This window comes from Mesoplodon mirus (assembly GCF_964341445.2).
Source record: "Mesoplodon mirus genome assembly, chromosome: 3".
Taxonomy (NCBI): domain Eukaryota; kingdom Metazoa; phylum Chordata; class Mammalia; order Artiodactyla; family Ziphiidae; genus Mesoplodon; species Mesoplodon mirus.
This window is the reverse complement of record NC_138978.1, coordinates 194,289,249-194,314,775: the sequence shown is the minus strand read 5'-3', so window position 1 is coordinate 194,314,775 and position 25,527 is coordinate 194,289,249. Positions and strand designations below refer to the sequence as shown.

The window sequence follows — 25,527 nt, the reverse complement described above, 5'->3', positions numbered from 1 at the left end:
CTGTGTTGTTATACCTGGTGTATAGTACACGCCGTGTTATACCTGGTGTATAGTACACTCTGTGTTATACCTGGTGTATAGTACACGCCGTGTTATACCTGGAGTATAGTACACGCCGTGTTATACCTGGAGTATAGTACACGCTGTGTTATACCTGGAGTATAGTACACGCTGTGTTATACCTGGTGTATAGTACACACCGTGTTATACCTGGTGTATAGTGCACGCCGTGTTATACCTGGAGTATAGTACACGCTGTGTTATACCTGGTGTATAGTACACACTGTGTTGTTATACCTGGTGTATAGGACACGCCGTGTTATACCTGGTGTATAGTACACGCTGTGGTGTTATACCTGGTGTATAGTACACGCTGTGTTATACCTGGTGTATAGTACACGCCGTGTTATACCTGGAGTATAGTACACGCCGTGTTATACCTGGAGTATAGTACACACTGTGGTGTTATACCTGGTGTATAGTACACGCCGTGTTATACCTGGCGTATAGTACACGCTGTGTTATACCTGGTGTATAGTACACACTGTGGTGTTATACCTGGTGTATAGTGCACGCCGTGTTATACCTGGAGTATAGTACACTCTGTGTTATACCTGGTGTATAGTACACGCCGTGTTATACCTGGAGTATAGTACACGCCGTGTTATACCTGGAGTATAGTACACACTGTGGTGTTATACCTGGTGTATAGTACACGCCGTGTTATACCTGGCGTATAGTACACGCCGTGTTATACCTGGTGTATAGTACACGCCGTGTTATACCTGGCGTATAGTACACGCCGTGTTATACCTGGAGTATAGTACACGCCGTGTTATACCTGGAGTATAGTACACACTGTGGTGTTATACCTGGCGTATAGTACACGCCGTGTTATACCTGGCGTATAGTACACGCCGTGTTATACCTGGAGTATAGTACACGCCGTGTTATACCTGGCGTATAGTACACGCCGTGTTATACCTGGCGTATAGTACACGCCGTGTTATACCTGGAGTATAGTACACACTGTGTTGTTATACCTGGTGTATAGTACACGCTGTGTTATACCTGGAGTATAGTACACGCCGTGTTATACCTGGCGTATAGTACACGCCGTGTTATACCTGGCGTATAGTGCACGCCGTGTTATACCTGGCGTATAGTACACGCCGTGTTATACCTGGCGTATAGTACATGCTGTGTTATACCTGGAGTATAGTACACGCCGTGTTATACCTGGAGTATAGTACACACTGTGGTGTTATACCTGGTGTATAGTGCACGCCGTGTTATACCTGGTGTATAGTACACACCGTGTTATACCTGGCGTATAGTACACGTTGTGTTATACCTGGTGTATAGTACACGCTGTGTTATACCTGGCGTATAGTACACACTGTGGTGTTATACCTGGTGTATAGTACACGCTGTGTTATACCTGGTGTATAGTACACGCTGTGTTATACCTGGAGTATAGTACACACTGTGGTGTTATACCTGGTGTATAGTGCACGCCGTGTTATACCTGGTGTATAGTACACGCCGTGTTATACCTGGCGTATAGTACACGTTGTGTTATACCTGGTGTATAGTACACACCATGTTATACCTGGCGTATAGTACACACTGTGGTGTTATACCTGGTGTATAGTACACGCTGTATTATACCTGGTGTATAGTACACGCTGTGTTATACCTGGTGTATAGTACACGCTGTGTTATACCTGGAGTATAGTACACACTGTGGTGTTATACCTGGTGTATAGTACACGCTGTGTTATACCTGGTGTATAGTACACGCTGTGTTATACCTGGTGTATAGTACACGCTGTGTTATACCTGGAGTATAGTACACGTTGTGTTATACCTGGTGTATAGTACACACTGTGGTGTTATACCTGGTGTATAGTACACGCCGTGTTATACCTGGTGTATAGTACACGCTGTGTTATACCTGGTGTATAGTACACGTTGTGTTATACCTGGTGTATAGTACACGCCGTGTTATACCTGGTGTATAGTACACGCCGTGTTATACCTGGTGTATAGTACACGTTGTGTTATACCTGGTGTATAGTACACGCCGTGTTATACCTGGAGTATAGTACACGCCGTGTTATACCTGGTGTATAGTACACGCAGTGTTATACCTGGTGTATAGTACACGCCGTGTTATACCTGGAGTATAGTACACACTGTGTTGTTATACCTGGTGTATAGTACACGCTGTGTTATACCTGGAGTATAGTACACGCTGTGTTATACCTGGCGTATAGTACACGCTGTGTTATACCTGGTGTATAGTGCACACCGTGTTATACCTGGCGTATAGTACACGCCGTGTTATACCTGGTGTATAGTACATGCTGTGTTATACCTGGAGTATAGTACACGCCGTGTTATACCTGGAGTATAGTACACACTGTGGTGTTATACCTGGTGTATAGTGCACGCCGTGTTATACCTGGTGTATAGTACACGCCGTGTTATACCTGGCGTATAGTACACGTTGTGTTATACCTGGCGTATAGTACACGCTGTGTTATACCTGGTGTATAGTACACACTGTGGTGTTATACCTGGTGTATAGTACACGCTGTGTTATACCTGGTGTATAGTACACGCTGTGTTATACCTGGAGTATAGTACACACTGTGGTGTTATTCCTGGTGTATAGTGCACGCCGTGTTATACCTGGCGTATAGTACACGTTGTGTTATACCTGGTGTATAGTACACACCATGTTATACCTGGCGTATAGTACACACTGTGGTGTTATACCTGGTGTATAGTACACGCTGTGTTATACCTGGTGTATAGTACACGCCGTGTTATACCTGGTGTATAGTACACGCTGTGTTATACCTGGAGTATAGTACACGTTGTGTTATACCTGGTGTATAGTACACACTGTGTTGTTATACCTGGTGTATAGTACACGCCGTGTTATACCTGGTGTATAGTACACGCCGTGTTATACCTGGTGTATAGTACACGTTGTGTTATACCTGGTGTATAGTACACGCTGTGTTATACCTGGTGTATAGTACACGCCGTGTTATACCTGGTGTATAGTACACGCCGTGTTATACCTGGAGTATAGTACACGCCGTGTTATACCTGGTGTATAGTACACGCAGTGTTATACCTGGTGTATAGTACACGCCGTGTTATACCTGGAGTATAGTACACGCTGTGTTGTGATACCTGGTGTATAGTACACGCTGTGTTATACCTGGAGTATAGTACACACTGTGTTATACCTGGCGTATAGTACACGCTGTGTTATACCTGGTGTATAGTGCACACCGTGTTATACCTGGCGTATAGTACACGCCGTGTTATACCTGGTGTATAGTACACACTGTGGTGTTATACCTGGTGTATAGTACACGCTGTGTTATACCTGGTGTATAGTACACGCTGTGTTATACCTGGAGTATAGTACACACTGTGGTGTTATACCTGGTGTATAGTGCATGCCGTGTTATACCTGGCGTATAGTACACGTTGTGTTATACCTGGTGTATAGTACACACCATGTTATACCTGGCGTATAGTACACACTGTGGTGTTATACCTGGTGTATAGTACACGCTGTGTTATACCTGGTGTATAGTACACGCTGTGTTATACCTGGAGTATAGTACACGCTGTGTTATACCTGGTGTATAGTACACACTGTGTTGTTATACCTGGTGTATAGTACACGCCGTGTTATACCTGGTGTATAGTACACGCCGTGTTATACCTGGTGTATAGTACACGTTGTGTTATACCTGGTGTATAGTACACGCTGTGTTATACCTGGTGTATAGTACACGCCGTGTTATACCTGGTGTATAGTACACGCCGTGTTATACCTGGTGTATAGTACACGCCGTGTTATACCTGGAGTATAGTACACGCCGTGTTATACCTGGTGTATAGTACACGCAGTGTTATACCTGGTGTATAGTACACGCCGTGTTATACCTGGAGTATAGTACACACTGTGTTGTTATACCTGGTGTATAGTACACGCTGTGTTATACCTGGAGTATAGTACACGCTGTGTTATACCTGGCGTATAGTACACGCTGTGTTATACCTGGCGTATAGTGCACACCGTGTTATACCTGGCGTATAGTACACGCCGTGTTATACCTGGTGTATAGTACATGCTGTGTTATACCTGGAGTATAGTACACGCCGTGTTATACATGGAGTATAGTACACACTGTGGTGTTATACCTGGTGTATAGTGCACGCCGTGTTATACCTGGTGTATAGTACACACCGTGTTATACCTGGCGTATAGTACACGTTGTGTTATACCTGGTGTATAGTACACGCTGTGTTATACCTGGTGTATAGTACACACTGTGGTGTTATACCTGGTGTATAGTACACGCTGTGTTATACCTGGTGTATAGTACACGCTGTGTTATACCTGGAGTATAGTACACACTGTGGTGTTATACCTGGTGTATAGTGCACGCCGTGTTATACCTGGTGTATAGTACACGCCGTGTTATACCTGGCGTATAGTACACGTTGTGTTATACCTGGTGTATAGTACACACCATGTTATACCTGGCGTATAGTACACACTGTGGTGTTATACCTGGTGTATAGTACACGCTGTGTTATACCTGGTGTATAGTACACGCTGTGTTATACCTGGTGTATAGTACACGCTGTGTTATACCTGGAGTATAGTACACACTGTGGTGTTATACCTGGTGTATAGTACACGCCGTGTTATACCTGGTGTATAGTACACGCCGTGTTATACCTGGTGTATAGTACACGCTGTGTTATACCTGGTGTATAGTACACGCTGTGTTATACCTGGTGTATAGTACACGCTGTGTTATACCTGGAGTATAGTACACGTTGTGTTATACCTGGTGTATAGTACACACTGTGTTGTTATACCTGGTGTATAGTACACGCCGTGTTATACCTGGTGTATAGTACACGCCGTGTTATACCTGGTGTATAGTACACGTTGTGTTATACCTGGTGTATAGTACACGCTGTGTTATACCTGGTGTATAGTACACGCTGTGTTATACCTGGTGTATAGTACACGTTGTGTTATACCTGGTGTATAGTACACGCCGTGTTATACCTGGTGTATAGTACACGCCGTGTTATACCTGGTGTATAGTACACGCCGTGTTATACCTGGAGTATAGTACACGTTGTGTTATACCTGGTGTATAGTACACACTGTGTTGTTATACCTGGTGTATAGTACACGCTGTGTTATACCTGGTGTATAGTACACGCCGTGTTATACCTGGAGTATAGTACACGTTGTGTTATACCTGGTGTATAGTACACACTGTGTTGTTATACCTGGTGTATAGTACACGCCGTGTTATACCTGGTGTATAGTACACGCCGTGTTATACCTGGTGTATAGTACACGCTGTGTTATACCTGGAGTATAGTACACGTTGTGTTATACCTGGTGTATAGTACACTGTTGTTATACCTGGTGTATAGTACACGCCGTGTTATACCTGGTGTATAGTACACGCCGTGTTATACCTGGTGTATAGTACACGTTGTGTTATACCTGGTGTATAGTACACGCTGTGTTATACCTGGTGTATAGTACACGCTGTGTTATACCTGGTGTATAGTACACGCTGTGTTATACCTGGAGTATAGTACACACTGTGGTGTTATACCTGGTGTATAGTACACGCCGTGTTATACCTGGAGTATAGTACACGTTGTGTTATACCTGGTGTATAGTACACACTGTGTTGTTATACCTGGTGTATAGTACACGCTGTGTTATACCTGGTGTATAGTACACGTTGTGTTATACCTGGTGTATAGTACACACCGTGTTATACCTGGCGTATAGTACATACTGTGTTGTTATACCTGGTGTATAGTACATGCTATGTTGTTACATACCTGGCATATAGTATATGCTGTGTTGTTATACCTAGTGTATAGTACATGCTGTGTTGTTATACCTGGTGTATAGTACATGCTGTATTGTGGTGGTTGTTATGCTTGGTGTATAGGACATGCTATATTGTTACAGCAGTTCCTCCTCCCCTTTTCTAAATCTGATGTCTGCCAAATTTCTTTAAAATGTTGCGTCTATTCTTTCTGACCACCTCAAGAGATAAACTTTTTGAAGTAATTTTTCTGACGTTTCTTACTCCTATTCCTAATCAAATATATGGCAAGCATGATAAAACCTTTATTCATAACATATAATTGATTTAAAATATAAATTTAATGGATTTAGAAATGTTGACCAGGATTAAGATAGTAGGATTACTGTCTGATCTTAGGAATTAGCCTATTAGAAATGTAAGGTGTTGAAATTTAGCTAACTTTAGTACTAATTTAAAATAAATTCTTACTGTAATTCCTTCAAGGTATTTTTTCTGCACAATAGTTGATTATACTTCTGGTAAGTTTTTTCTTTTAGGAGAAATTTCTCTTTAGCTACTTGAATATATGTGTTTATTTCTCATCATGAGCTTTGTATTTTTATTTTAAATTCAGGTTCCCTTACATTTTATGTGCATTTTCTATTAGATTTGTAAGAAATCTTTTACTCGAAGACCACACTTGGAGGAACATATGATTCTCCATTCTCAAGATAAACCTTTTAAGTGTACCTATTGTGAAGAACATTTTAAATCACGATTTGCACGGTTAAAGCATCAAGAAAAGTTCCATCTGGGTAAGCAGATTAATTTTCCTAGGAGCAGCATAGCAACTGTTGGTGGTCACGTCATGCTGGAGGAGGCTGCTGCTGTTGAATCACTGAGGAGAAGAAGGTTGTGTACGTGGGGAGGGGTACTGGATTTGCTGCCGTTCTTGGAGATGAGTAAATATGGGGTTTGTTTTGTTTTCTTTTCTGGTGACAGATGTGTTCGTGGTCATAACTCCATTTATTTATAGTTGATTGTTGGATAGGTTTGTGAGTGACTGGGGGTAGGCATTTTTGCCTTGGAAAAAAACTCGTTTTTCAGAGAGTGTAGTAAACTTAGTATACTTGAAATTCAGTATTGTGTTTGATGAATTCTCTCCCTCACGCTTATGGCCAAGGTTGAGACTTGTGTTCCAGATGGTAGTACAGTTAGGTACATTTATGACAGTTAATCCCAATAATGAATTATTATCTTTCAAGTAGCCTTTTCCCTATCCTATTCAATGTTTTTATTGACAACTTGGATAAAAATAATATATTTCATGCTTTATCAATATGCTACATGACATAAAGCAGGCAGGGGTAGTTGATACAGCAGAAAATAAAGAAGTAAAAAGAAAAACTCTCTGCTGTAAAAAAAAAAGTTAAAATAAGTTAAAATTAATTAAGAATAAAGACAAAGTTGTACACATGGGAATGATCTGACTTTTTTTAATCATTGGGAGTTGCAGAGCTGTAAAATAGTACAGAATCCAAATGCCTCACTTTTCAGATGGGCTTATTAATAGCAGAGGCACAGTCTGAACCAATAACGTCATATGACTGAGAAAAACAACTGTAGTTTTAACAATACATTAATAAAAATGTATTGTTCAGAATTAGGAAGGTAATCATCTGGCTGATTTTAAATTGATCTGGAATATTGCATTCATTTATGGATACCACATATCCATATATTGACATATATTCTAGAGGTGGGTAATTACGGCAACATAGGGCTTTAAAATCATGTCATCTGAAAAACTTTTGAAGGACCTTGAAATATTTTGTTTGGGAAAGGGAGACAGAACAGCCATCTTCAGATATTTTCAAGGCTCTGTTGCACAATGAGGAATACAGTTGCCCCTCAGTATCCATGGGGGTTGGTTCCAGGACCTCTCCAGATACCCAAATCCAAGGATGCCCCAGTCCCTTGTATAAAATGGTGTAGCATTTATATATAACCTGTGCACATCCTCCTGTATACTTTAAATCATCTTTAGATTACTTATAATACCTAATACAATGTAAATACTATTTAAATAACTGTAAATACAATATAAATGCTATGTAAATGGTTGCCAGTGCCTGGCAAATTCAAGTTTTGCTTTTTGGAACTTTCTGGAATTTTTTTTCAATTATTTTCTATCTGGAGTTAGTTGAATCCACAGATATCGGGGCGGGGTGGAGGGGGGAAGCAAGCTGAGTTATACTTCTTTTTCACACATCCTTTGTCATCCTTTCAGTTTGCCCTTCAGTAGAACTCTGTCTTCTCTCCAGTTATTTGGTAAAATCATGGTGAAATTTTGAATCCAGCTAAGGTCAATATTATTGTAAGAAATTTGTATTTAATTTTGTACGACTAAATAGAAATGTGCCACAGTCTTTTCGGTAGAGGCAGTGTCATTAAGATCTTTTGGCTCTAAGGAGCAGCAGTGCCTTTCCAAACCATGAGCTCTCTTAGTGTTCTGTTGGTTCTTTAAAGCTTCTCATTACCTCCTTTCCCCAGAAATTTGGTATGTAACATTTTTTAGTTTGACCCAGTCTGATTTCAAACTAGGAACTGGCTGTTTCAGTTTATAATAAACTCATTAGTTTATTCAGCTTTTGTTATATTAGATTCCTGGTGCCATACTCAGCTTTAGGAATATAGAGATGATTGTAACCTGTCTGCTGGGAATACGATAAATACTCTAGAAGGGAAGAGAAAACTATAAATAAATAATTGATTGTGTAAAAAATAATAATTGTGTAAAAAATAATTGATTGTGTTATGATATATGCAATAGTAGTGTTAGGTATGAATTTATAACATACATATGAAATTTAACTTAGTATCTATTCTTAAAGTTTAGATGCACACTATTTTTTCCTTTTTAGGTCCTTTTCCATGTGATATATGCGGTCGCCAGTTTAACGACACTGGAAATTTGAAACGCCATATAGAGTGTACCCATGGTGGAAAGAGAAAATGGACTTGCTTTATCTGTGGGAAATCAGTACGAGAAAGGTGAGGAATTATCTGAATACCCAGAAACATCCTGGTACTGTTATGTAGAAATAATTAATGAATGTATTTTATAAGGATTAGGGTAACACAAGACACAAGATACTTGAATTATGCTTTAATTTGAAATTTAAGGATAAAAGAAATTATGTAATATGTTATAGAAGGTTGTTTATTCATTCAGTTATTTATTTTAAAGACATAAGCTACAAAGACAGTGAGACAGAAAAATGACAACAGCAACACAGGTTTGGAAGCTAGAAAGCAGATGTATCAGTGGTAACTGACTTAGCAGATCTGAGGAAGACAAATCCCGAAGTGGCAATGGAGAAATTGAGAACCTAGCTTACCTCCCAGAATCCACAAAAGGTATGGGAACTGGCAGTCTCAGATACCTCTGGAACTAGGGGGAAGGACAGGCGGAGTAAGGAGCACTAGAGTCAGAACTGCTCTAGAAGTTAAGTTAGATCATTGGCTTCTCTTCCGTCACCCACACAGGCTGTTGCTGCTGGACATCTTGGCTTTTAGATTTTACCCTTCAGACAGTAGATTAGAAAACAATTCCTTGAAAACATGAGCAACCAAAGGACAAATACATTCCCTGGTAAATAATACACCCAGACCACCTACAGTGAAACACAGAGTCATCAAGACCTACCCATGCTCCTTGATCATCCCAGCTGTGTTTAGCCTATCACACTTAATCATGAGCAGATAGTGAAGAATTACAAGACACAGAAGGAGAACCTTTAACATGGGAGATTTATTCCAACACAAACAAAACGAAACAAAAACTTGAAGGAAACATATATGCAGGAAGAAGAAAACTTGCAAAAAAAGAAGTAAACAATTACTAGTATCCTCAGTTGAAGATATAGAATCCATTAAACAAGAACAGGATGTTATACAAATGAGTCACTGACGTGACAAATCAGAACTCCCAGAAATTCAAAGCATGATCCACAAAGTAAAGACCTTAACAGATGGATTGCAGGACAAAGTTAAGGGATCTCCAAAGAAGTAGAGCAAAAAAATACAGAATTGAAAAGTAAAGATTAGAACATTTGGAAACCAGGCAAGAGGTCCAGAAGGAAAGAACACAGAAAATGGAAGGAATAAAATCATCACTGAAATAGTTCAAGATGATTTCCCAGAACTGAAAGACATGAGTTGCCAGACAGAAATGACCCATTAAATGCTTAGGACATTAGATGAAAATAAACCTACTCCAAGGTGCAGCACTATGATGTTTCAGAACACTGGGGACAAAGAGAAGCCTGTCTGTGCTTCTGTTTTTTCTAGGGAGAAAGTCACATACATGGAATTAAGAACGAGAGTTACTCGGACTTCTCTATGAGCAGCAACACTGGAAGTAAGGTGGTGCAATTGTACCTTCAAAATTTGGAAAAAAAATAAATCCCAACCTCGAATTCTGTTCTTAATCAAACTGTCAACAAGTCTGAGGATAATAAAGATACTCTTCAGGATGTCAAAAACTTAGCTTTCACTGTAATCTTTCTCATGAAGCCCCTAGAAGGTGTGCTTCACCAGAATGAGAAAGTAAACCGATGAAGAGGAAGACCAGGGCAACAGGAAATAGGAATTTTAATACGGTAAAGAGGCAAAGGGAGTTCACGGGAGGCTGGTGATTGAAGATCGCAGGATGTCACATGTGCAGGATGGTGAAAGAAGATCCCAGGATGTCACATGTGATTATGTGATGGGTACTGAGTCCACACTCGTAGTGGCTGTGACCCATGACATGTTGAGGGTAGTCAGTGCTAAGATCCCTGCTGACATGTTTCCTCTGTTAACTGGCGGACAGAACGCTGGAGTAGGTCTGACCCCAAGGCTTTATTGTTTCACTGTGGTAAGAACAGTTAACACGCGATCTACCCTCTTAGTACATGTTTGGGTGTCCAATGTGGTGTGGATAACCACAGGCGCCGTGCTGTACACTGGGTCTCTAGAACTTACTCATCTTGTGTAAGTGAAACCTCATACCCATGAACAGCAACTCCCCACGTCCCCCTCGCTGACCCAAATTTTCATCTGTATTCTGCTGGCTGTATAGTACCTGTATGCTTAAGAGGCTCCTGCTGTTGTCTTTATGCCTGGCTGCTTGACTTAACTGAGATTACTCATTTCATTTCACAGAAATGTTCTTTTGTGATCTGTCCATGAGAACTAGACGTAGGTCATGGTACGCCTAGAAGCCAAATATACACAGCAGCCTACTCACTTTGACCGTGTCTCTGCCAGATTCCAGTACCAGGTCCCCTCCAGCCAGCCAGATGCTCTGGTTGGAATGAACCCTGTGCTTTGCAGTATTTGGTCGTGACTTTACTGCTGACAGGCTGGAAAGGGCTGGTGCCAACACTCAGGGAAGCTGAGCAGCCAGGCCGACACGGAGACCCTGCTGCTATTACCTTGTGGGCCCTTTATCCAGTAGTGGCCATATTGTTAGGTTTGTGCTTGCTACTCAGTTTTTCAAAAACATACGATATATAGTTTAGTGATTTGTACTATATAGGTAGTAAAGCAAAGAAAGGGCATACTTACATAAACGGTTATTTCTGAGAGAGGGACATGGTGGGGGATAGGACCAGGGAGGGGCATGTGGAGTGTTGTAAGGGATGGGAACGTTCTCTGTCTTGTCCTGCATATAAGCGTTTGGTACTGTTCTTTAAACAATATGTGTATATTTATATCCTTCAGTATATAGAAATTCATTATTTTAAAAAGATTAGAAATGCCACTTTCCTAAAAAAGAAACAAATGGGTATGATGGCAGGAAAATCAGTGTGCTATATTTATATGAAAACTTGTATTTACAGATTGGTAAATTATAGTTTATCTTATGCATTATAAATTTTTTTCCCTTAAAGGTCTTCCTGTAAAAACAAAAAGCAAACAAACCAAGAAAGAAAACAACCTTTCCATGTGTTTTCCTTTCTTCCCGCCCCAAATAACTTTGTCCATCCTTACTCAGCAGTGTATGTACGTGGGAAATCTCCGAATGTTAGAGCTGTTGGAAATGCAGCAGTGGTTACACAGTGGCCCATCCAGGGTTGGTAGGGCCAGCAAGAGTTGTGTCCTTTATGTGGTTTCCCTTTTTAACGTTGGCATCTGGAAATTACAAGTACCTGTAAAGTTTTCTTTGCCTTAAAACATTCTTTTAACAAGTTTTGAGCACATATTGGAAAGGAATAGTACTGATAAACTGGATTTCTTATATATTATTAAACACTGTCCACTAAAATTAATGTCAGTTTTACCTAATCAGTAGTGACAATTGTGCATTTTTCATTTGTATTTCTTGGAAGTTTACATAAGCTATATATTAAATCTTTGAGCAAACCAATGGCAAAGGTGGCCAAAGTTAAATTATTTGCTTTTTTTAAGTAGAGAGACATAATAAACATGTTTATTATGCTGGTGCGACTAATCCAATAAAGAGCAAACATATTGTAGGAATAAGGGAATAATTGACATTGTTATCTGTTAGCTTGAACACTGTTCTAGTAAGCTTTCTAGAAATCTGTGTTTAATATATACGTTGGCATTAAAAAATCGTTAGCTAAATATATATATTGTTTTAATGCAGAACTACTTTGAAAGAACATTTGAGAATCCATAGTGGAGAAAAGCCTCATCTTTGTAGTATTTGTGGGCAAAGTTTTCGTCATGGAAGCTCATACAGGTAGGTCAAGCCATTTTTTCCCCCAGTGTTAGGTACGATAAAATTATATCTCCATTTTGACTCTCTTTTCTTATCATTGTGTTAGTTGTTTGATGAATTAAAACATGCCTTAGCACTTGTGATAAACAAAGTTGTGCAGAAAACTGTAGACTTTTGCCCCTACCTTTTAACATTCATTTTGTAATATGAAATATTTAAAAATATTTCCTCATCACTAAGTTTGGTGAATGCTTTGTCATTTAAATATTTCATTATTTTTCTTTGAATCAAAATTCATGAAAATTCTGGTGTTCTAAAGTTGGTGTATTTTTTCAGTCCTAATTATCAAAGAATATTTTGGTATGAAAATATGACAAAATTGAAAACTCCAGGATTCTCAGTTTTAGAATGTTTTCTGAGTATTAGTTGTAACTTATGTAATATTTGTATAGCTGAGTGCTGACTACATTTGCAATTTATGAAAAGTAGTTTTTTAATGAATAAATAATAGATTACTTACTGTGAGATATGTATACAATTTTAAATTTTGTTAATATTCTTAAGAATCTAGTTTTTACACTATCATTTCTTACTTACCTCTTTTTAAGTTTAAACAGAATGTTTCCCCTTTAGATGTAGTCCAGTCCATTTACTGGTTTTAGTCATAGGGGAATCAATACCTGTTTGGACAACTTGAATGGGAAAGCTATTCATTTCACTAGGATGTATTGATATATAGATGGAGGATTGTGGGGATAAAAGTAATTCAAATTAAATGAATTTTAATAACCTATTATAATAACCTTTTATAATCTGTTTTTGGGTGACTGAAATGAGCCACACTTTATTTGGTTAGTGTGAAGAAAATTAGTAAAATGTGATTGTCAGAAAGTTGATTACTTATCAAATTTACTGAGTTCTCAACTGTCAGTGTATAAGTGGTGTCAGTTGTCCAGAATAGGATTAATCCTTAGTAATTTGCTATCATCATATGTTTAAGTCACTTGTGCACTTACCCCCTGTGTCCGATTCTAATTCCATCTGATTCAGTCCTCCTTTTGCTCCCTCTGCAACATCGGCTGACGCCCCTAGACATTTGGTAGGTTCCCAGAAGCAGATTTAGGATCTTAAAGTCAGGAAGGAGTATCATCCAGAGGTCGTGGGAGCCTGTGCAGATGTTGAAGTGCTGCTTTGAAACTGGTGAGTGGGAGCCCTGGAGTCAGGTGGTGAAAGTGGGAAGGACCTTGAAAGTCAGGAATGGAGCAAATAGTGGGTGAGCGTGGTTGAGTAAGCAGCCAGCTCTCGTTATTTAGAGTTAACCAAGTTTTTTCCTTCTGTGTCACTAGTGTCAATGGGCTTCAATTTTTTTTTCCTTCTGTGTCACTAGTGTCAATGGGCTTCAATTTTTTTCTTTATAGACTTCACTTACGAGTACATCACGACGATAAAAGATACGAGTGCGATGAATGTGGGAAAACGTTCATTCGTCACGATCACCTTACAAAGCACAAGAAAATACATTCAGGTGAGGCGCGTTTTGTAATGATGTTTCCAAGGTCCTTTTCAAAAACACCTGAAAACCACATCATGTTTATTTTGGCTGTAATTTAAATAATTTGGTATATTTGGTCACCCCTTTGTAATGCTGATTGTAAAAACCTTTTTTAAAAAGCATCTGAAAGAGACATAATTTTGTGACATGTTTTTTGGTCACTGTGATTTTAATCATTTGGTTACCCTCTATGACCACAAACTGTATTTTAAAATTTGTTTTAATCAAATTCTCAATTTATTAAATCAAAATTTAATAAAATTTGTTTTAATCAATTGCATTTTGCATATTATGTAGATATGTGCAATAATTACTGTCGGCACTTCTTTGAAGGAAGAAGCCAAGATAATATTTCTCATTTTGATTGGATTTGAAAGAAGTTAGCAAAACTTGGATGCTTGAAGAGAGATATTATAATTGGGGTGTTAAAGTTGATGTACTAGTGAATTTTTGAAGCCCTATCTTTGGAAGAGTACCTTAATAATCCTGATCAATTTCAGATCTTTATTCTGTATTTATAATTTTTATACTCTGGGGATTTCTTTCATATTTTCCTCTCAGATTGATGTTCAGGAAGTGCTAAAAGAGCCACCTATATGAGCACAATAATGGGAAAGAGCCATCTCTATGAGCCCAGTAGAACAGGTGATTATTATTATTATTTTAAACATAATTAAAATATAAAGTATGCAACAGGTATAACATTTTCTTAAATGACCCCAATGAGGCAGGTTGCGGTTGTTATTGCCACTTTTAAGAGATGCTAAAGGTCTGATGACTTTCTCACTGGAATTGCGCATTTCCATTTTCAGGAGGAGAATTCTAAATTCCTAATCCTAGAGGTCACATGGTTTAATTGCACACAGGTGTTAAGTTGAGACTGGTTTTTAAAGGCCAAGCCTTTGTAACTGAATATAAGAAGAAAGATGACAAATTGGACTCATCTAGAATTTTCCTTTATATTTGTATTTTGGCTCATTGCAAATGTAAGAAATCCCCACAGATGAAAAATCTTTTAAAAGTAAAGCACAAAGATCTGAAAATGTTCAGGTCCATTTTATAAACATAAGACAGCCTCATCTTGATTAAGTGTACGTTCATTTGAGGTGTTTGATATCCAGACTTACATATTCCTAAAAAACATCCTGAGTTTTGAAGTCCTTTCATTTATCTTACTCTGTTACACTGAAAGTCAGGGTTTGAAGTGTACAGCAAAAGGCTACTGATTCCTTCTCCAAGTGGGGAGTAGGATTCACACCCATAAAAATAAGTACAGAGTCACTGAAGGAAGATATTTGAGTAAGAATATAAGGCAGACAGCCCGGATAAAGGGTGGCTTTACCTTCCTGGTATATGTTTTCTACCGTGTTATCTTACTGTTGGATAATTTGTTTCTGGGCATAAAAAAAAAAATTGAAATACACCTTATAACGAAAATATTTGGGTCTTTAAGGTGAGAAGGCTCATCAGTGTGAAGAATGTGGAAAATGCTTTGGTCGTAGGGATCATCTCACTGTCCATTACAAAAGTGTACACCTTGGAGAGAAAGTGTGGCAAAAGTAAGTGAAAAGGCAGAGTTTCTCATCATCATTACCTTGATAAGTCTGGGGTGGAGGAAAGGTGTCTCATTGTTCATTTTATGTAATTGAGGTTGGGTTAATCAGCAATTTTTCTCTAGCTTCTATAGCTTTTCTGCAGACCTAAAGGAATTGAATGTAGCATATTTTTCCTACTTGTTTTCGGTTGATTCAAAGGCTAGTAGGAGGAGGTAGACATTGAAGTGAATGACTAGTATAAAATCTTGGCTTTCTTTGGGGATTTCATTTATGTTTGGTTTCAGGGGCTCTTGGAGAGCTAAATATAAATAAACATACTGCCTACATATATTGTCAATAAGACAACAATTACTGGAAAATGTTTGTTGTCAGAATTTAAACCTCTTTTTATTCACACTAAACATTTAAAATGGTATTTTATTTGAAGGAGGTATGTACTGTCTTTGAACATCAACTTTTTAGTACAGTTTAGATATCCAAGCTTAACTGAGATTAGTTGTTGAGTTTAAAACGTTCAAAGAAGTTCTGTTCTTGGACTAGGTACTTGGAGCAAATGGTAAGTAGTAGACTTGGTCTAAGGTGTCAAGAAACTTAGTGTAATGATATGATCAACAAAATACACATAGTATATGTAAATGTAGTAAATGATAGGTCAATTTGAAGAAGAGTAAGGAGTGTTGATTTGTATTTCTTTTTTCCATTTTCATGTATTGGTTTATTGTTTCTTTCACTGATTTTGTTCAGTGATACACTCATTGAATCAATGTATTCATTGTAGTCATTGAACTCTTGTATTCACTAGTTACAAGGAATGCTGCTAAGTGTTGGGATATAAAGATATACATGATGCTGTCTGGAGTAGAAAATAAAAACTTCAACATATTGTATGAGTGGGTGGAAAATAGAACTGCAAACTCACTTGCTCCAGAGATTCTATAACCACCAGGGAAGTCCCAAGAGTGGCATTGTTTCACATTTTTGTAAATCTCTTTAATGGCTTCATAGAAGACAGTTGGATTGTCATATGTGCTCCTATGTGTTATTTTGTTCGAAGTAAATGAAGAAAATCTATCTCACTCAGGTACATAGTTGGTAAAACGACGAGTAGAGGAATATTAAGCCTTCTTAGAAAATTGTGGTTGTTACTCTTTGCTGCCACACCAAAACTAAACCAGTGGTAGTTTCTTCAAGGTAGTTGCAAAGAGGAATCTGGAACAAGATTCATGAAGCTTTCATACTCTTCCATTCAGTCTATTGGTCTATCTTGTGCTCTGAAGTGTATTTTTAACCTACTGTAATATGCATTTGTCATTTGGAAAATATGGGTTCACTGAGTTATGCAGATTTTCCCAATGTTACCACATTTCACAGTACAGGAACAACAAATCAGGCTTGTTAACATTGCTTCCAGTCTCTCAGAAGGAGAACTGGGAAGCTGTCAAGGGGGCAGATGCAAGTTTTCCAAAATTCTTAATTAGCTTGAAAGCTCAAACTTTATCATTGATAACAAATACTGTCAGTTTTTTCCCTTGAAGTGACAGGCTTATTACTTCATTGAATTTTCAAGAAAATGTCTGCCACCTACTCAAGTCCAGCTGTACTCTGACTTCCGTTTCCTCAAGTGGAATGGTGCTCCGTGAGGGGAGGGATCCCTGGGCTCACAGCGGGTCTTGCAGGCGCCTCGAGCACACAGGGTACCCAGCGTGCAATAGAGCTTCATGCTTCCCACCTCATCACGAGGTTATCGGAAAGGCCACAGTGCAAAGGGTGAACTTTAATAAAATTAGCAATTTTACTGCTTTATCACAGTTGTTTTTCTTTCTGTGAGTACATCATGGTGAAAATGTACAGTGACCATTAGTACGTTTTGCTATCGCTACCTCGTTCAGAGCTGAGGCGCCACCACTTTCACCCGCTGTTCCTTTTGCTCTTTAGTGTAAATGTCAACATCGTGAGAAAAGCAAGTCATGTTTAAAGTATGATTTTGAAAATAATTTTGATCTCGTAGGCCCTATGAAAGAGCTTTGGGATCCTCTCCCCACCAGCAGGGCCTGTGACCTACCTGCTGGCCTAGATACTTGTGGAACCAGAATCTGTATTCTCCATGCTCTGCCAGGGCTGCTAAGGGTGGATCTAGAATATGGAGCCTTACGATCATTTCGTGGAACCAACACTTACTTCTAAGAGATAAAAAGCCATTGAAGATTTTAAACAAAAGGATGACACAATTGGATTTGTATTTTAGGTACATCACTCTTACTGATGTATGGAAGCTGGATTAGTGGTGGATAAATCTGGAGGCAAGTAAATCAACCAGTTAGAAGGCTGTTATAATCTAGGGAAAAGATGGTGAGGACCTAAACTAGGCAGTAGCGTCAATAATGAACAGTGGAAGGTACTTATTTGACCAATATTTAGGCCTTTATTGAGGGAATGGGAGCAGTCACAGGTGATTCCTCTTTTCAAGGAATTCCTGTTTCCAAGTGAGTGGTTGATTGATACCAGCCACTGAGTTAGAGAATATAGCATAGGGAGATGATGAGTTTGGTGTATATTGACTTTGAGATGCTCAGTGCACACTGAAACATAAAATCCGATAGGTGGATAGTAGTCTACATCTCAGAAGTGAAGTCTAGGCTGTGTATAAAGAATTACATGTGAGCACATAAAAGCAGATTATTCAAGGAGAGAATGTGGAGAGTGATGAGGACTAGCACCCACCCCCCAACCAGTTATTTGCAAATGTCTCTTCTAAATGGTGACTCCTTCAGTATCCTCTCCTTCACTTTCTGTTCACTGTTGTAAGCTGTTGGGATGTGACCTCTGACCTTACTATCCCTCTCCAGTTGCTATCAGTATGAGTCTCTTATTGCCAAATCCAGTGGACATGTTTAAATCCCTTTCATACTAGGCATCTCTGCTCCATTTGTTACTGTGTATCACTCCTGCCCTGAAGATCTCTGCTCTTTAGCATCCGTGTGAGAATGGAGAGATATATACATAGAGCCTGACCCATGCAGGTCCTTGTAGATTTTATCTTTTTCCTACATACACTGTGAGACAGTTTGTGTTTTGAGCATATCTGTGTTTAAAATGTCACTCTGTCCATAGTACAGACCAAGATTTCTTAGCTACAATACTACTGACATTGGGGCCTGGTAATTCTTTGTTGTGGGGCCTTCCTGTGCATTGTGGGATGTTTATCAGCATCCCTGGCCTCCACCCACTAGATGGCAGTGGCCAGTAGCACCTACCTACCCCTAGTTATGAGAACCAAAAATGTCTTCAGGCATTGCCACATGTCACAGGGGGGGTCAAAACTGCCCCTAGTTGAGTTACCACTGCTGCTTTCTCTATGTGCCCTTGGGAACCCTGTTTGTATCTCTATATTACCATGGATATACATGGAATAAGACAAATCAGGCATACAGGTTGCAAGTCTTTAGCTAAGTTTATCAATGACACTCCCAGTTCACTAAATCCAAATTATCTTTTTAAATGTCCATTTCATAAAGTAGAAGTAAGTTCCTAGAAGACAGGGCCTTGCATGGTGTCTCTGTAGCTACTTTGTAAATGTAGAGTTGGATGAATTGAAAAGTGAGAATGGCATTTGAAACCTTAGGCCTACTATTGCTATTTAATATTAGTAACAACATGCTAAACATTCCAGTAACACTCAGTGGATATGTTAAGGCCAACTGTCTCCTAGAACATTATGGTAGCCTGTGTTTGATTTGTTTTTCCGTGTACTCATTAGAAGTGAATTGCTTCCAAGGTGAGATGATATGGCTTTCCTAGTAACTACCACTTAAATGCTAATCATTTTACAAATATTATTCATCCTAACAACTAAATTTTGAGTTTAGGATTGTTTAACTCATAAGTACATACTCTTAGGCACTACACTTTTCTTCTAAGTTAACTTCTGAGGAATGTATAGCTTTTTATGTCTATTAATCGACAATAAAAATAAAGGATTGGTATCTCATTCTTTTTTACTTAGGTGTAAAATTTATTCTATTTTAAGTTTATAATATTTATTTGTTATAAAGCGTACCTACTGAGGAAAAGTGTCGCCTTTTGATGAATGCAGATTTTGAGACTGCTGCAGTTTCATTTTTGCATCTATTTTAACTAAGGTACAATTTATACACAGAGAAATTCACTCTTTTTAGTGTGTAGTTCTGCAGGTTTTGACAAATGCATGCAGTCCTGTAATCATTACCATAAGTTGAGACACAGAATGGATCTATCACCCCTAAAATGTCCCCCATGTACCTTTGTAGTCAACCCCCTTTTACCCCTCTCATTGATTTTTTTTTTCTGTCCCTAGAATTTTTCCTTTGGTATTTTTTAACAGAAAATAATAATACAAAAGTTTACTGATTTAAAGCTTAAAATTAAGCAGTTTAAAGTTGAAAATCTAAGGACATCTTTTATAGATTTATTTGTTGAATATAACTGGAGAAGGAAGAATCAGAGATAAGGTTGATACTTAAAAAGTATTTCCATGTTCATTTGGGAGTTCTATGCTTTACTAATGTGAGAATTATATATGAAGTTGTAACTTATTTTCATTATGTTATTTATTAAAATTATAGCTCAAACCTTTTTATTTTCTTAGATATAAAGCAACCTTTCATCAGTGTGATGTTTGTAAGAAAATTTTTAAAGGCAAATCAAGTCTGGAAATGCATTTTCGGACACATTCAGGTAAAACCTAATGGGTATTTTGTATATATTTTTGTGTAATTATTCAGAAGTGATATATGGACATTTATACTTTGTTGTTCTTGGTGAAATTGTTTTGTTCTTCCCCCCAGTAAGATTTTTACTTATTAAAATTGATGTCATGAACAGACAATATTCTGATCTACTATTCCATATTATGTAAGCTTCAATACTTTTGAATATCATTTTGTAGAATTTGGGAAAAAATTTTTCCATAGGAAATTTATTCAACTTTTAGTTCTCATCTTCCCCTTTTCTGGTTGTTTTTGGTTCCTCTATATCTATGAGACTCTCTGAAGACATTTATTTTATTTTCTTCTCTTTTAAAAGCGTAATTCAAATATGACCTCATTGTCCTGCTTACCAATTACGGTTTTTTGGTTTTTTTTAATTTATTTATTTATTTATTTATTTATTTTTGGCTGCATTGGGTCTTCGTTGCTGTGTGCAGGCTTTCTCTAGTTGCGGCAAGCAGGGGCTACTCTTCATTGCGGTGCGCGGGCTTCTCGTTGTGGCTTTTCTTGTTGCAGAGCACGGGCTCTAGGCGCGCATGCTTCAGTAGTTGTGGCACATGGGCTCAGCAGTTGTGGCTTGCAGGCTCTAGAGCACAGGCTTAGTAGTTGTGGTATACGGGCTTAGTTGCTCCGTGGCATGTGGGATCCTCCCGGACCAGGGCTTGAACCCGAGTCCCCTGCATTGGCAGGTGGATTCTTAACCACTGCACCACCAGGAAAGCCCCCAAGTTACTGTTGCATAGCTTTCCTTTTTACATAGTCAGTTGTGATTTATAGTAGAATGATTTGTTGTGATTTATAGGTAGTTATAGTAGAATGATTTGCTTCAGGTGCTTTCCAGAAGTTATTTTCTTAATCTTTCCTTTTTTGCCTGGCAATGCTACCATATATTGAAACATAGATTGTTGGGTTGTTTCCTATATGTTGTCGTAGTTCTTATTTGACTTCTCATGTAAATGAACAATTTTTAAAGCTTTCTTTCCTTCTTTTTAAGAAAGAAACCCATTAATGCATTTATGGCTGCTTTGCTTTATATTGACTTTGGATTTTGTCAAGCTGCTGTTCTGGTAGGGAAAAATAATTGATTTCATAAATATCAGAATTGGAAATAACTGGATTTGGGCAATTTCAATAGCAAAGAATTTCAGTAAAGAATTTATTACTGATATAGTACTGCTGTTAAAAATAAAATTACACCTCTCTCAAAATGAGAAAGTCATAATTTGGGGGGTATATAAATAGGAGTAAAAAATGAGGAAACTATAGTAATGCTAGTCTCCACACTAGTTATAAGTAATATGCCTAATAAACTCATGATTTGAAAAAGATGGTGAACTTAGGAAAAGTTAATTTGTAACCACTGATGATTTAAGAATTGTAAAACTACAGGAATTATCTAGAGGAGAAAGGTAATAAGAGCTGGCTTTATAACTGCATTAAGTTTTTTGAAAACACTGATTTGTAGTAATTAGTTGATGACAAATGACCATGGAATTCTCATCTCTGGATATCTCAAAGTTAGTTGGAATTAGAGGCAAGTCCCTCTGCCCATTGAGAATTGAGGAAATGAGCTCTGTTACAGAATAAGATAAAGCTTATGGCTATTATGAAATGAGAGGGAGAAATCATTTGAAGCAGGGGTCAGCCCACTTTTTTGGTAAAGGGCTGGATAGTAAATATTTAAGTTTTTGTGGGCCAGACAGTCTCCATCTCAACCACTCAACTCTCTGTGGTAACATGAAAGCAGCCATAGAAGGGTATAAGTAAATGAATGTGACCACATTCCAAGAAAACATTATATACCAGAACTTCCAAGAGACTGTATTTGGCTTTCAGGCTATAGTTTGCCACCTCTTGATCTAAAGTGATCAGCAGGCTACCCAAACAGGACTTCACAGAGCAGCTGTTCCAACACCTGGGTGCTATGTTCCCAAGTCCACTCCTGAGATTTACAGGTCCAGAAACTCAATTTTATATCTGTGCACTAATAGTTATAAGTATTCTGAGGAGTTCTTCAATAACCACTGGAAGTAGAATCAAAAGAGTGTCAGCTTACTATTCACCTTCTAGAGAATGAGATATTAATGTGTGCTGGCCAAGGTGTCCTTTTCTCTTATCAAGGAAGCAGAGTTGCTAAATTTATTCATCAGAAGGAGAACTGCTAAATGTAGTTATAGAATAAAATTAGGTAATAATTGTATGGAATCATTTACTGAGGAAATGGTGAAGGATGCTGAGCCATCTTTCCTGTTCTAACAGTGCACCTCTCTGGTGATGAGAATAATCGTGTTCCCCAGATTCCTTTTCTCTAGTGCGGGTACCCTCAGTGCATTGTCTGTACTGTTAGATTCGTGTTTTTTGGAATCCCCTTGCCGGACTCCCTACAGACTTCTTCTCTTCCATTATTCCTTCTTTAGAAGAGGTACAAATAATTGATTGGTTTTAGTTTTGGCCAGGTTAGTACCCTTAAGTGCTTCAAATAAATAGATATGATCAGCGCCTAGCCCAGGACTTGTAAATAGTAGGTGCTTAATAAATATTTTTTCAAGGAATGAATTTATCATATTTTCCTACAACTACCCTCTAAACTCATGTATGTTTTCAAACCACACAGTTAGAGAAATTCACTGGAAAATGGATATAAGATTTTTTTCTACAAATGTCTTATTCTCATCTCTTATGTGCTTTGCTTGTGTAATCCTCAGAGTAGTAATTATGTCTATTCAGCAGTAGTCTTGTTGAGATGTAATACATTCAGTTAAAATGGGTGTAAAGCTGATAAATTTAGGGCTTGATTTTAGACTTGGCAGAATTTTTAAGCTTTTTTTTATTGAAATATAACACATAAAGTACACAAATGAATTTTTATAAATGAGTGCTTCTATGTAACCACCATTCAGATCAGGATGTAGGACATTACCAGAACTCCAGAAGCACCCTCCCTGGCCCCTCCCAATCAGTAACCTCCTTGCAAAATAATCATTATTTTGACTTATGTCACCAGTAATTAGTCTGCCTGTTTCAACTTCATATAAATGGAATCATACAGTATGCACTCTTTTGTCTGATTTCTTTCAGTCATATCATGTCTATGAGATTCATCCATGGAAGTAGTTTGTTTCTTTTCATTTTCATATGAATATATCAAAATTTATTTATCCATTGTACTTTGATAGACACTTGGTTTGTGTTTACTTGGGTCTGTTATAAATAAAGCTGCTCTAAATATTCTGGCCTATGATTCTTCATACACACTGCATTCATTTCTCTTGTGTACATGCCTAGCCCTGGGATTGCTGGCTCATAGGATATGCATATATTTTACTTTAGTAGACACTACTAACCAGTTTTCCAAGGTAATTGTGACAATTTACACTCCTACCAGTAGTGTATGGTGTATGAGAATTCCAGTTGCTCCACATTTTCACCAATACTTGATAGTGTCTCTTTTTTTAGCCATTCTGATGGATATGTAGCACTGTCTCAAAGTGGATTTAATTTGCATATCTGTGATGAGTAATGATATTGAGCACCTTTCCATACACTTATTGGTCATTGGATATTCACTTTTATGGAACACATGATTCATTCTTCTGCTGATTTTCTTAAATTGGATTGTCCATCTTTTTCAAATTGATATATGGGAGTTCTTTCTATTTTCTGGGTATGAGTTCATTGTTGGATATCTAAATTACAGGTGTCTTCTAGTCTGTGGCTGGGCTTTCCACTCTAGTAATGATACCTTTCAATGACTGAAGGTTCCAAATTTTAAAGAAGTCTTGTATCAAGTTTTTTCTTTCTAGTTAGGTTTATTGTATCCCCTTTAAGAAACTTTTGCCTACCCCAGGGTCATTAATATTTTTTTCTTTTACCTTCTGATGATTTATTTTAACTTACATATTTAGATTATGAACTTTATCTTATTTTTGTGTTTATTATTAGGTAAGGTCAAAGTTCTTTGTTTTTTTGACATGTGGTTATCTAGTGGCCCTAGCACCGTTTATTGGAAAGACCATCCTTGCCTCAGAGCATTTCAATGACCTATTTGTTTTAAGTTAAGTGATCATATATGTGTGGTTTGTTTCTGAACTCTCTTCTGTTCATTGGACTATTTGTATATTCTTTCACCATTACTATACCATTTAAAGTACTGTGGCTTTTGATATCTTGTAGTGTAAATCCTCCAACTTTGTTCTTTTTCATTGTCTTTCTTATTCTTTTTCCTCTATGTTTTCATATGAATTTAGAAACAGCTTATAAATTTCCAAACACAAATACCTTCTAGCTACTTTTGGATTTTCTAAGCATGCAAACTGGCCATCTGTGAATAATCACAGTTTATTTCTCCCTTTTAAGTCCTTGCATCTCTCTCTCTCTATCTCTCTCTCTCTGCCTTATTGCTTTGGTTCATATCAGTGGTATATTGATAGCGGAAATCCTTGTCTCCAGGGAAAAGCTTTCAATATTTCATTACTAAGTATGTTTTTTATAGATTTTTGTAGATACTGTTTTTCAGATAAAGAAATTATCATCTATCTCTTCCTAGTTTAGTTAGAGTATTTTTCATGTATAGGTGTTGAATTTTATCAGATTTTTCCCTGCTTTTATTGAGGTGATTATATATTTGTTCTTTATTATTGTGATAAAATACATTGATTTTTTTGTTTTGTTTTGGTTTGGAGTTTTTTTTTTTTTTTTTGGTCTATGGTCATGAGACATATTGTCTATTTTTATTCCTTGTTATGTCCCTAACAGGTTTTATTATGACTATGCTGGCATCAAAAAATAATTTGGGAAATAATACATCTTTTTTCAGTTAACTGGAAGAGTTTATATAATATTGGCATTATTTCCTCATTACTATTTGGAAGAATTCACTGATAAATTCCACTGAACTTGTTTTCTTTGGAGAAAGGTTTCAATTAAAGATTCCTTAATAGTTTCAGAGCTGTCAGATTTTCAATTCTTGTTTCATTTTTAAGGAATTTTATTTAATCTAAAATATAAAATCTATTGGCAAAATTCAGAGTATTGTATTATTTATCTT

The 25,527-nt window shown here is 37.7% G+C and overlaps 1 protein-coding gene across 2 annotated transcripts in view; it reads left to right on the top strand.

Annotated features, from left to right (window-relative positions):
• ZBTB41 (zinc finger and BTB domain containing 41) overlaps window positions 1-25,527 on the top strand; it is a 50,791-nt gene that overhangs the window by 15,787 nt on the left and 9,477 nt on the right. For both annotated transcript variants that reach the window (XM_082616093.1, XM_082616092.1), the window contains exons 5-10: window positions 6,562-6,709; window positions 8,819-8,948; window positions 12,553-12,648; window positions 14,046-14,152; window positions 15,633-15,738; window positions 20,360-20,448. In XM_082616093.1, coding sequence (XP_082472219.1) covers window positions 6,562-6,709; window positions 8,819-8,948; window positions 12,553-12,648; window positions 14,046-14,152; window positions 15,633-15,738; window positions 20,360-20,448 — 676 coding nt within the window. The remainder of the gene's footprint in view (window positions 1-6,561; window positions 6,710-8,818; window positions 8,949-12,552; window positions 12,649-14,045; window positions 14,153-15,632; window positions 15,739-20,359; window positions 20,449-25,527) is intronic.